Below are 13,019 nucleotides of genomic sequence, written 5' to 3'. Positions count from 1 at the left end.
CAGGATATCTGTGTTTACATACGTATATGCTAACATGCCTTCCAATGCATTTTCACCATAACTCATAGTTACTGATTGTAAAAGTACCAGATGGGGGGGTAGGATTTAATAAGCTTTGCTTCTTCCTACTCCTTTTTGGACATGTGGAACTGTGAACTGATTATGTGATGCATTCAATTGTCATCTGATGCATGTTCAAATGAAATGAGTTGTTGATAGTAGGCCTCTATGCAAAAATGTAGATCCTTCTTTGAAAATCATCTGATTCATTTTAATTGTTTGTGAAATGGATAAAAATGAAAATGTGTTTTTGTTTGGAAAACAAAGAAATTTGCAAGGGATCCCAAATTGCTTCTTCCTACTCCTTTTTGGACATGTGGAACTGTGAACTGATTATGTGATGCATTCAATTGTAATCTGATGCATGTTCAAATGAAATAAAACCATTACCATAAAAGTCTAATCATCTCGCATCACCTGTATGCCACCGGTGTTACAGTCAAAGTGTTGGATCCTGTTCTTTCCAGTGCTGCCTGCTTCTGCTTTTTCAAGATGACCTCCTGGAGTTTCTGTTTTACCAGTGAACTGGCCACTGCACCTGCTCGTCCAACACACCCAAAAAAAACAAGTCAGAAAACACAGTATATATCCTTTTTCATGATATTTCACATTTAAATGTGCGCTCACTTTGTCCGTCTGTGTGTGTGTGTGTGTGTGTGTGTGTGCATAAAGAGGTGACGGAAGGTGCTGCCAGTGTTCAAGTCAATATTGACCCAGTGACTTGTCCCCAAAGCTATATTTAACCCTCACTATTGCAGCGCTGCCATATTTACTATATCTCCATTCTCAAAGCAAACACAGGAAAAAAAAAAAAAAACGATATCGTCGATGTCGTCAAGGAAAAGACGACAAAGGTCCTCATCGGCCACTAAAGGTTATCATCCTGTAAGGTGTGTGCTTGTGGACCGACTCACTTTGTTGACTCTTGTCCTTGTTTTTTAGCTGCTGCAGTTCTTGTTGCTTCTCTTGGCTTTCCTGTTCGCGTCTCCTCTGTTCCATATTGAACTGAACACACAGAGAAATTGTGTATGCAATAAAACAACTGAAAAACACAAATTCATTACAAAACATTAAGAAGAGTTAATTACAATTAGTTTTAAAAAATGTGAAATATTTGCAAGATGATTACCCGGTTGTGCTGCTGCAGTTGCTGCTGGGAGAAGGAAGTGCGGGCCTGTGGGGAGAAGGGGCTGAGAAGTAGTGGGGGGTGCAGTGGGGTTAGGAGCGCTGTGTCCGAGCCGGGGCGCATCCCCCGTTCTCCCACCCTGAGGTCCATGGAGAAACGAGGCCACGCGTGGGACACGGGAATCTGCAAGGATATGACAAGATATTGCAATATTGTATATCCAGATCGATTATCAATGTCAGGCATTGGAAGTTGACTGGTTTCTGAATTTAAAGTGGACCTATTATTTGGACTCCCATAGAGCAGCTACACACAATAACCAGCAAAGAAAGCTTTCTAGTTCTTCCAGAATCTGCACCTATCCAGCTACATTTGTGTGTCTGTGCGCATTGGCTCTACATCAGGGGTCTCAAACACACGGCCCGCGGGCCAAATGTGGCCCGCAGGACACTAGTTTGAGCCCCCCGCCTTGATATGAAAGTTTAATGTTAGTGCGGCCCGCGCAAGTTTGATATGGATGCTGTATGGTATCATGTGCCCAGAAAAAAATATTATGTTTGATTAATGTTCATGTTAAAGGTTAAATAACTGTTAAAAGTTATCCTCCCTATCCGTGTGGAAGTGGTAAGTTTTTGGCTATTTAAGTTTAAAGGAAATAACTTGAAGGCTACCGTTTAGGTCGCTAGCTCTCTAGTTTGCGAGTTAGCATGTGACTCAAGACCCTGCAGTTGTGCAATATGTTGTAAATAAAAAAAAAGTATAAATGTGACTATAGTCGTGTTTTGTCATGTCTTCAGGGCTTTAATAATGCTTTGTTCATTTTAATCTGAAAAAATTTATTTGCCTACCTACCAACTATATGCGGTTTCTTAAGTTTTTATTATTTGCCATTTTATTATTATTATTATTATTATTATTATTATTATTATTATATTTATTTATTTCATAATTTATGAAAGGATATAGTTAAGCCGAATGCCATAGTTCCATTGTGGATGTGTGACACAGCCTTCCTTCCGACAGTCAACGCTTACTGAGGCTTTTGCTCGGCGGAGTAAATATTAAGTATTAGCGTCGCTAGCAGCACTTGCCGTTTCCCCAGTGTGCTTTGCTGTTTTTTGTAAATAGCTTGAAGGTACATGGTTAGGGCTCACATACGCATAGTAGTTGGTTAATATTCTGCATTATACATTTGTAGTGTCTTGTCTGTTAATTAATGCTTATTAATGTAGCAGAAGAATGTACAGTAAAATCACATCCACACAATTTGATACCAAGATCATCCTGTCCACCTTGTAGATGAGAGTAATATGTCATTTTCTTGGGGCTGCATGGTGGTCGAGTGGTTAGCGCGCAGACCTCGCTGCTAGGAGACCAGGGTTCAATTCCACCCTCGGCCATCTCTGTTTGCCTGTTCTCCCCGTGCATGCATGCGTTTTACTCTGGTTTCCTCCCACATTCCAAAACAAAAACATGCTAGGTTAATTGGCGACTCCAATTTGTCCATAGGTATGAATGTGAGTGTGAATGGTTGTTTGTCTATATGTGCCCTGTGATTGGCTGACAACCAGTCCAGGGTGTACTCCGCCTCTCGCCCAAAGACAGCTGGGATAGGCTCCAGCACCCCCTGCAACCCTCGTGAAGAAAAGCGGTAGAAAATGAATGAATGAAAGGGGACCTACTTAACCCGAGGGTTTAAGCCAGGCTTAAAAGACGTAACTCTCAGGCTGTGTGACGTCGATGCACACAGGCAGTATTTCCATGTTCTTTGCATGCTGTTGGGCACATTTGCATTACAGGCTTGAGTCAATGGGAAAGATTGCCTCATCTGGCACTCAAAGCAGGATCCAGGAAGAGAAGAGCTTGAGAAAAATGCTGGGGGTAGGGGACCGGCAGGCGTGCACACACACACACACACACACACGTTCCTTGTCATAACATGACAAGGATTATCTCCCCCAATGACATCATTGCCACGCTGCTCCGGTTGGTAGTCAATTTTAAAACCTATAGTGTGTGAAGTATAATCTCATATTACCCAATGGGGTTAATGTGACATAGCCTCTATATTAAGTAGCGCTAATGCAGACGGGCTGGAATGACAAATCTATTGGCGCACACATACACACACACACAATCACACAAACACACACAAGTGCTCCATGGTAATGGTAATGAGTAACAAGGGCTTAATTCTTCCTGCTTTAACACAACAACAAAGGCTACTTCATGCACAAACCAGTATCTTCCCCTCACGTCTATGGTTTAGAAATATCCAAACAGTCTGGTCTAACATTTACCTTAAGTTATATATATAACGTATATAGCGAATATAATAATTGCATCAGTGACCCTCTGCAAACTACACTCATTTCCTTCACACACTAATTTTCTCTGCCTGTCATTTGTGAGGAAAAAGTCTTTTTCCATTTCCTTAAGATATATTTTATTCCAGTTCATTACATCCATGCATCATGCTGGGAGGAGGAAACTATTTGGATTCCGCCACAGTAAATGTGTGTTGATTATGCTTAAATAGTATAGTTATCCTGTCAATGGAACAGTTATGTGTCAGCATCATGAAAGCCTTCATGAAAGCCAAAAAAACAAAAATTTTGCAAAAAAAAGATTCCATGGAAGTAAACAGCTGATGTTGCATTAATTGTTGAGGTCATACCCGACATGAACATACATCGTGATTGATTTCTTTTTCAATCTGTATGCATACATATATATTGTATGATAAAATATTTTGTATTGTATTAGGATGGCTGCACGGTGGTCGAGTGGTTAGTCCGCAGACCTCACATAGCTGGGAGATCCGAGTTCAATCCCACCCTCTGCCATCTTTGTGTTGGAGACATGCTAGGTTAATTGGCGACTCCAAAATGTCCATAGGTATGAATGTGAGTGTGAATGGCTGTTTGTCTATATGTGCCCTGTGATTGGCTGGCCACCAGTCCAGTGTGTAAACCTCGCCTCTTGCTCGAAGACAGCTGGGATAGGCTCCAGCATCCCCCGCAACCCTTGTGAGGATAAGCGGTACAAAATGAATGAATTAATTTTGGAAATCCAAAGAAATGCAGCTGGAATAGTTGCAGATTCCGGAAGTTCCGGAGTCCACAACTCAATGCAAGGCAAAGAAAATGAGCATAATAATATGTAAAGCATAGATGACACCTACATTTGGTTGGAAGGGTCAGCATGGTGCCTTGGCGGTCCAAATTGTCCATAGGTATGAATGTGAGTGTGAATGGTTGTTTGTCTATATGTGCCCTGTGATTGGCTGGCGACCAGTCCAGGGTGTACCCCACCTCTCGCCCGAAGACAGCTGGGATAGACTCCAGCATCCCAGAGCAGAGAAAACCGGTAGAAAATGAATGAATGAATGTATTGTATAAAGCTTAACAGTGATAACGAACGAATGCATAATGCTTGCAAACATGTAGCAACAATAGCGTATTGCTGACTTAGCGATATTGCACTGAGCAGCCAGGTCATATGCAAGTATTTGTGGTCTATGGTCACGTTTGCATTTAAAAAGGTATTTCCAAAAATTACAGAAAACACAATACATTTTTACATGGACACAAACCGCTTATTAGTAGATTATTCATGACAAATACTTGCAATCAGATAGGAAGTCAATACAGGGATTTACACCAGTATAACTTTAACCTGCACAATTCTTTGTCATCACTAAAAATCATCGTTAAAAAGCGACCATCTTCAAGAATCCCAAGCACCCATAGGCACCCCGTAATAAAGTCAGCACGTCTGTCTAGTAAACAGCCGGGAGAGCAGCCGTGTACAGCTCACAGCTGGCTCTAAAATTAGACTCCACTCCCCTTTAGTCATGTTTTACTGACTGTCACTTCCTCTTTTTTTTTTAACTCCTTCTCTTCCTCCTTCTAAACCAGAGTTTCATCACCGCAGTAACACAATTTGCCGTCTTCCTTATCTACATTAAATACGCCATTAGCGCAGAAACATTTATGAACCCAGGAAAGAATAAATGTGCAAAAAAAAAAAAGCAGGAAATCGATGTGATAATTATCTCATGCATTATCCTTTGGTCAGTGAGCAGAGATTGTGCCATGCTTGCTTCATAATCTTTTACAATCCACCCCATTAAAAACAAGCATGGTAACTGTGGTAACACGGGGGAAGGGGACAGGAAGTGGAGTCTATAAAAACACAACAATGACAGCACCAGGGTGGCTTCCTGTTTGAGAATTTAGACTGGCTTTTCTTTCCCCTGCTATCATCTTACTGCTGCACTGCATGACAAATACACAAGTCTCCGTCTGTATACCGGTATAAACGATAAACGTAAACAAGCCGATTTGATGACTGTGTGCCGTCATTATAAACACTGAACAATCCCCTTCCGGCCTAAACAGGTTGAAATGGCAACAAACGATGGCGAAAGATGGCTGAATTTCTTTTTACAAAGCATAAGTACAAGCTAGCATGGTTGTGTGTGCGGACTTGATGGGTATATTTTCACTAATTTCGTACACCAAAGACACCAGCGTCGGCCCTGCACCGCGCCAATGCCCACTTTTGCAATTTTCGTGCAGCGCAGTTCGCGCACCCACGCCCCCGTGCCTCCCACCGACTCTCTGAAGCTACCACTGCGCAGGGTGCGCTTCGCCTGCGCCAAGAATAGACCTACACCAGAAAAATAGTTCTTTGTGTTAGCTTCTAAAATAACAATGTCACTGTAGCTTGGTTTGTATACAGGTCAGTTATGTAAATAAAACATTGTTGACATTTTTTTGGAGGGCTGTTGGGCTTTATAGTCGAAAGAGGTGTGTCCCTTGTCCCGGTGCATTTGTTAGCTGTGATCATGTTTCACATAAGGATTGTGGATAATGCAAAATTTCCCAAAATATGCGGTTTTCCTTTAACGTGGGAATAATTGTCATGTATTTGTTGATTAAACAGATACCAAAAAAGATTAAAAAAAAAAAATATGTATAACAATTGGATATTAAGCCTGTATGGGAGAAAAAAAAATGGGAATGGGAATCTTTAGGAAAATTTCAAGGAGCCTGTTTAATGGGCATCTGAGCTTCAATAACTCCGATATTTAGCTTAGCAACAATGTCAATAGTCCATGTAAAAGGTAAAGAAAGACCCCCAACGTGGGTTATTTCAGCGGAGTGCTGTTGTTGTTGTTGTAATGCTACATGTGCACATTCTACAATTTGCACACTGTTTTTTTTTGTCGACCCCCCCAAAAAAGTGTGCAAAGTATGCATTGAATCGCAATAAGAAAAAAAGTACAAGCTCAGAGAGACGTATTACTGAAAGCGCAGCCAAAAAAGTGAGGGTGTAGTCATTAACAAAAACACAGCAGTTGCTTAATGACTGTTGTGCAACATAGCATCTCTATGAATAAGCATGTAGTGGCAGTTGAGGTCACATGCTCTTTACAATGGAGTGTTCGCTGCCAAGAACAAAATGACTTGTGAAAGAGTTAGAACCAAAATACACAGCAGTGACGCTAACGCTATCGCTTCCTTATCCTAGCATTCTTTACTTTTTGTGTGGAGTGTTTGCTGTGTTAAAAAAAAAAAAAAGCTTCTTTATAATACTCCTGTAAAAAAATATATAAGACCTGTGGAATAAACCCCATTGAAATGGAGTCCTGTGGAAGTTTTACTACATCAGCCAGGCATTTTTTTGTCTAATCCTCCACAATTAAATAAGCTCTGCTTCTTAACAGTCCTTTTTGGAATGTTGAATTGTTTAAGTGTAAATGTGATGTACTTTGTTCAGCAATTGCGAAATAAGCTAAACCATTATAATGAGTCAATCCAACCGCACAGTTTTTCCAAAAGTGATTAATTCATAATGATAGCTGTTGCGTGGTTGACTATGGTCTATTATTATAAATATTGTAAAAAAAATCTTGAAAGACAAGTCATGTTGAGCTTTCTGTTTCTTAACGATACATTATCTTAACGTCATGACATAGTGAAAAAAAAGTTCTCCGTGTGGAAGTGGTACATTTTTGGCTTCTTACATTCTCTTTATTCCTCACTCACTCACTTTAACTACATTAGGAAAGCAGGAAGTGAACAAATGTAACAGTTACTGATTGTAAAAGTACTCAATAGAGGGGTAGGATTCAATAAGCTTTGCTTCTTCCTACTCCTTTTGGACATGTGGAACTGTGAACTGATTATGTGATGCATTCAATTGTAATCTGATGCATGTTCAAATTAAATAAAACTCAGTTTCAAAACTATTAAGTTCACAATAAATTAAGTGATAAAGGTCATCTTGAGGATGGATGAACTTTTTTTGATTGCTACGTGATCAACCCACATTATGTTCAAGATACTACACCAACAATGTTAGGTATGCTGACAGTGACTTAGTTTGTCTTATTGTTGCTCATTCTACTATATTAGGTATTAATAAGAGTAAAAAGGTTACTATAGGGATACTATAGACTAAATGTCTACAGAGCTCTAATAATGTTAAAAACATTTTTTGAAAGTCATAAACAGGTTTTCTATGCTTGAAATACAAAAATATTATATTTATTTATTGTATTTACAACTGTGATAGTCATATAAAGTGGATATTTACAACATGGGTGAGAAGGTTAGAAAACAATACGTAAACATAGGACAGTTAGCAAGAGAAAGGACGGGTTGTGCGGTATCAGGAGATACAAAATGTACTGAAGAATCGAATCAAATATGGAAAAATTATACATATGTAAGATACATCAAATTATCCAAAAATACTAATAGGACCAGAGTTCAATTCCACCCTCGGCCATCTCTGTGTGTAGTTTGCATGTTCTCCCTGTGCATGCGTGGGTTTTCTCCGGGTACTCCGGTTTCTTCCCACATTCCAAAAACATGCTAGGTTAATTGGCGACTCCAAATTGTCCATAGGTATGAATGTGAGTGTGAATGGTTGTTTGTCTATATGTGCCCTGTGATTGGCTGGCCACCAGTCCAGGGTGTACCCCGCCTCTCGCCCGAAGACAGCTGGGATAGGCTCCAGCAACCCCTGCAACCCTTGTGAGGATAAGCGGTAGAAAATGAATGAATGAATGAAAAATACTAATTGAAGAATTAATTGTGTTGAGGCAGAGATTGTCTGTTCTTCAGCTCCTTGGTGAGCCATGCCCACTGAAGGCCCGCAGAACCCGAGCACCCCCAACAAACACACAACCCCCCCCCACCACCACCCTACAGCCAAAACTAGGTAAGCCGCCACACAACCTAGTTTTTATTTTTCCTTTCCCTCATTTCCTTCTTTCTTCCTGCATTTCTTAAAACATACTCATACAAACGCTCCATAAAAATTCCATGGTTCCCTGTCATCTTTCACCTGTCTCTGTGGAGCAATTTGCCCGAAGCCGGTTTACACACAAACACAAACACACAGTCAACGTCCCTGTCAAAGAAACCAGGTGTGCAGTGCTGATTGAAGAATGACACTGAACACATCTTCTGCCCAAACACATCACACATACGATCACAAACATGTTGATTATCTCATCTATTTACTGTCTGTAATGCAACAAACCATTTAGCTGTGTTGAATTAATATAAACAATTCCTTAAATCTATATATCTAATCATTGTATTGTACTTTGCACCCAGTAGGAATGTGAAGACTCATTTCCTAAATATACCACAAGGGCCTTCAGGGAGCTAGGTATAACCACCAAAAAAAAAAAAAATCACAACTCGGGAGCCTAATCTTTCCACAAACCTTTTAAATCTCTCTTAAACTTCATCTGGTACTCTTGATCCCTTCACATCAAACACATTCTCTGCATTACACAACGCAGATAAAGCCACTCAACGCAGCGGCTTACTGCGAAGGGATAACCCGACCACCTCCCGTTTATCTTTTAACACTCTCACAGACGTCATGCAGATGGTCAACCTTTATCACGCCCAACTCAAAACATTGATGCTTATTCACTGTGCTTCAAATACCCATCAATAAGTTTAGTCTCTGAATGATCTGTCCGGGGTCTTGTGTCAGATCGGATAGATTTTTATGGCCGACTTGGGCAGGCTTGATCAGGAGGGGGAAGGTACTTCACGCTAGGTCCGTCCGACATACTTATTGATAAACTTTATATCTGCTGGAAAAACATTATACTACAAAGAGACAAGTATATCACCGCTCTAGCTCATGTTGTGATACAGGGGGAATTCTGCCCACCATGCAGACTCGCAGGTACAGTTTAATGCCCAGTTTGATCTACTGACCCAAGCAGAGGTGAAACTCTTATTATGTTGTATTAAGTTGTGGCATCCTATAGAGCAGCTACATATGATAACCCACACAGACATCTTTCTGGATCTTCCAGGATCTGCACCTAATACACTTCATTCATTCATTCATTCATTCATTTTCTACCGCTTTTTCCTCACGAGGGTCGCGGGGGTGCTGGAACTTATCCCAGCTGTCTTTGGGCGAGAGGCGGGGTACACCCTGGACTGGTCGCCAGCCAATCACAGGGCACATATAGACAAACAACCATTCACACTCACATTCATCACCTAATACACTTGTATTTCCAAATCCAGAACTCCAGAATTAGAAGCTCTCATATTATGCTTGTTTGTCTAGACTGTATATACATGTAGGTTTCTAGCTTGGAGACCAGGGTTCAATTCCACCCTCGGCCATCTCTGTGTGGAGTTTGCATGTTCTCCCCGTGCAGGCGTGGGTTTTCTCCGGGTACTGCGGTTTCCTCCCACATTCCAAAAACATGCTAGGTTAATTGCCGACTCCAAATTGTCCATAGGTATGAATGTGAGTTTGTCTTTATATGTGCCCTGTGATTGGCTGGCTGGCCACCATTCCAGGGTGTACCCCGCCTCTCGCACGAAGACAGCTGGGATAGGCTCCAGCACCCCCCACGACCCTCGTGAGGATAAGCGGTAGAAAATCAATGAATGAATGAATTAATGTATGTTTCTGTACACCAGAGGACATTTTGGTGTGAATTACGTCATTGATTGGAATAGTCCACAATTAAGACAACTTTTTGACATCATATAAGAGTGTCCTCTCGGCCTTGTCTTCATCCATCTCTCAACGCTGACATCTCATTTGAGTCTTAGAATTTATCTGCATTTCCTTCTTAATGAACGCTAACAGCGTGTCCCCCTGAACATGGACCCTCATGAATATGCACAGTCACGCGTTGGCTGCCTGCACAAATAACAAAAGAAGACGACGTTAACATTCCTGCTGCACATGCACTGGCCAGAGGTGGATGGAAGTGTATAATCATTTTCTTAGTTTTCTATTATTGTTTAATGTTTATGTTAATGCATCTTACTTGACAAAGCATGCTTTATTTTTGCTATTTTTTGTTATATGCCTTTATTTGTTTGCTATCACTTCCTGACTAGATGGCAGCACCCCCTCTTGTTAGAACTATTTGCTCTTCAACCTTTTAGTCTCAGAGGCCTCCTTTTATGTCCAAGTCTTGTCTGATGTGTGACAGCACTCTCCAGCACCCTCATCGTGATAAAAAAAAAAACACAACAAATGGGAAAGGGTGGTGGAATGGTGGCTGCAAAAAAGACTTTTAGAGTTTTACAATTCATGATAAAGAATCTAGCCTTAATGCACAACATTTTGTGTGTCTGTAGCTTTAATGCTAATGAGCGAGTCCATGATCATTAACACAGAATGTGTCACCGATAAGTGAGACTTAGACTGGACTGTAGACAGAACAGAAACCTTAACAATCGCTAAACATTTGAGGAGCTAGCTTTCACACTGTGATGCATGCCATTCATTATTCAATTAGTATTTTTCATTAATTCATTCATTTTCTACCGCTTTTCCTCACGAGGGTGTGTTCCACAGAATTCCAGTCAAGGTTGGGATGCTGGTTGATGTCTGGTTTGCTCATATTTCAAAACTATGTGACATAAATTTAACTACTTTTGTATAACAACTAGGGCTGCAGCTGTTGAATATATTTATTTAATGTAATAAATTTAATTTAATATAAATATATTAAATATTAATATTATTATTTATATAAAATAATAATAATAATATAAAAATATTATTAATATAAATATACATTTTTAGTATATATATTATATATATTATAATACAACATATAATATAATATATAATTATATAATAATAAATATATTATATGTTAAATATATATATTTAATATATATATTTAGCAATTTAGGAAGAGCACTCATTGTCGGGCTCACTTTGTCAGAGACACCCCAGAAGTCGTGTTGAAAAAGGGTACAAGCAACTCCAAAGATCGGTGAGCTAGGAGGACCAGGGTTCGATTCCCCCCTCGGCCATCTCTGTGTGGAGCTTGCATGTGAGTGTGAATGGTTGTTTGTCTATATGTGCCCTGTGATTGGCTGGCGACCAGTCCAGGGTGTACCCCGCCTCTCACCCAAAGACAGCTGGGATAGGCTCCAGCACCCCCGCGACCCTTGTGAGGATAAGCGTGAGAAAATGAATGAATGAATGAATAGTATGCTACACAGACAACCGCTTACATACACAGAATAAACATGGTGCTAACACGACATGTGACATGTGTGCTGCAGAGCGGGGAGGAGGACAGGCGTACCCTGGCATGCCCACATAAGGAAGTCCGGCTCCCTGTGACATCACACCTGCACAACACATGTATGAATAAAGGTTTTTTTCTTTTAATTAAAAAATGAAGGATTATTTACTTTGCAGACATATGACCTGAAGCTCATTATAGTGGTCACTTCTTGGAATGTGGTGGGTGCGACTGTGAGGTTAAAGGAAAGTGAACATTTTACCACAGGAATTAATCCTGATAAATATAGTTTAATCAATTTTCAACATGATTAAGTTGCTGACTTATGATTAAGGTTGATATAAAATCTGACATACTAATAAATGCCGAGGAGTTGTGACTTTTACAATGTTGTGAGGGTTCTGTGCTGCACACTTGATGAACAGTACTGCCCCTGGAGGGTGGGGATTGGACGAGGGGGTATAATACCACATTACCTCTGGCATATCAAGTAATTTCATACACCTTGAAGGCAGCACAATTGAGCTGTTTGTTCAGCGGATCAAAAATAGACGTCTCCGGTTACAACCATTACCAACCTTACCCCTTCACGAGGCACGATGCGCGGGTTAACACGCCTCTGTGATCATGACTTAACAACTTGTAAAATATCCTTTGCTTGGGTTTAGTTCACAAATCAACGTAGAAAATGGGGAGGAAAAAAAAAAAACTAAACGGAGACAAAGAAGTCTTAGAGACTTAGAAGTGGAAGACTTATCAGATGATCACGGATGCATAAACAACACACGGTCAGCTGACCTAAGGGCTTGAAAACCAAGACTTCTGGGAAACATGAACTCCACACAGCAACCACAACAATTGTGCTGGTTGTTATAGGTTTTCGCGGAATGAAACACATCCTCAAGTTGGAGAAATACACATGAAAAAGACACATTTAGACACATTGTTCACATTAATTTGATGTCTCTGTGTGTGCATTATTGTTCTTACATGATTCTCAATATATGTGTGAGTTTATGGTGGTAATGGAACCAATAGGTGGCAAGGAAATCTCCTGTTTTCTTCAGATTGGATAGTCAGGGTCACACATTCTTCAGTGTACTCTGTGCTTGTTGGTCGGTTAATTTCTTTATGTGGTTACGCAAAAACTATGCTGTTTCCATGACACCAGGATACAGCCTGCTATCTCCTAAACTGATGAAAAAAAAAAAAACATACAACATTCCACAGCCTTGGTGGAGGTCTACGCTCTACTGAGTGCCATTCAACAGT

The 13,019-nt window shown here is 40.4% G+C and overlaps 1 protein-coding gene across 2 annotated transcripts in view; it reads right to left on the bottom strand.

Moving 5' to 3' along the window:
• The window catches only part of hdac7a (histone deacetylase 7a), a 42,903-nt gene that overhangs the window by 15,495 nt on the left and 14,389 nt on the right, over positions 1-13,019 (bottom strand). For both annotated transcript variants that reach the window (XM_058083920.1, XM_058083919.1), the window contains exons 3-5: positions 1,190-1,369; positions 975-1,065; positions 478-598 (exon numbers count right to left, since the gene is read on the bottom strand). In XM_058083920.1, coding sequence (XP_057939903.1) covers positions 478-598; positions 975-1,065; positions 1,190-1,336 — 359 coding nt within the window. In that variant the 5' untranslated portion in view covers positions 1,337-1,369. The remainder of the gene's footprint in view (positions 1-477; positions 599-974; positions 1,066-1,189; positions 1,370-13,019) is intronic.

The sequence above is a fragment of the Doryrhamphus excisus genome, chromosome 10 (genome assembly GCF_030265055.1).
Source record: "Doryrhamphus excisus isolate RoL2022-K1 chromosome 10, RoL_Dexc_1.0, whole genome shotgun sequence".
Lineage (NCBI taxonomy): Eukaryota > Metazoa > Chordata > Actinopteri > Syngnathiformes > Syngnathidae > Doryrhamphus > Doryrhamphus excisus.
Note: the sequence above shows the minus strand (reverse complement) of the source record. Positions and strands in the feature narration are given on the sequence as shown.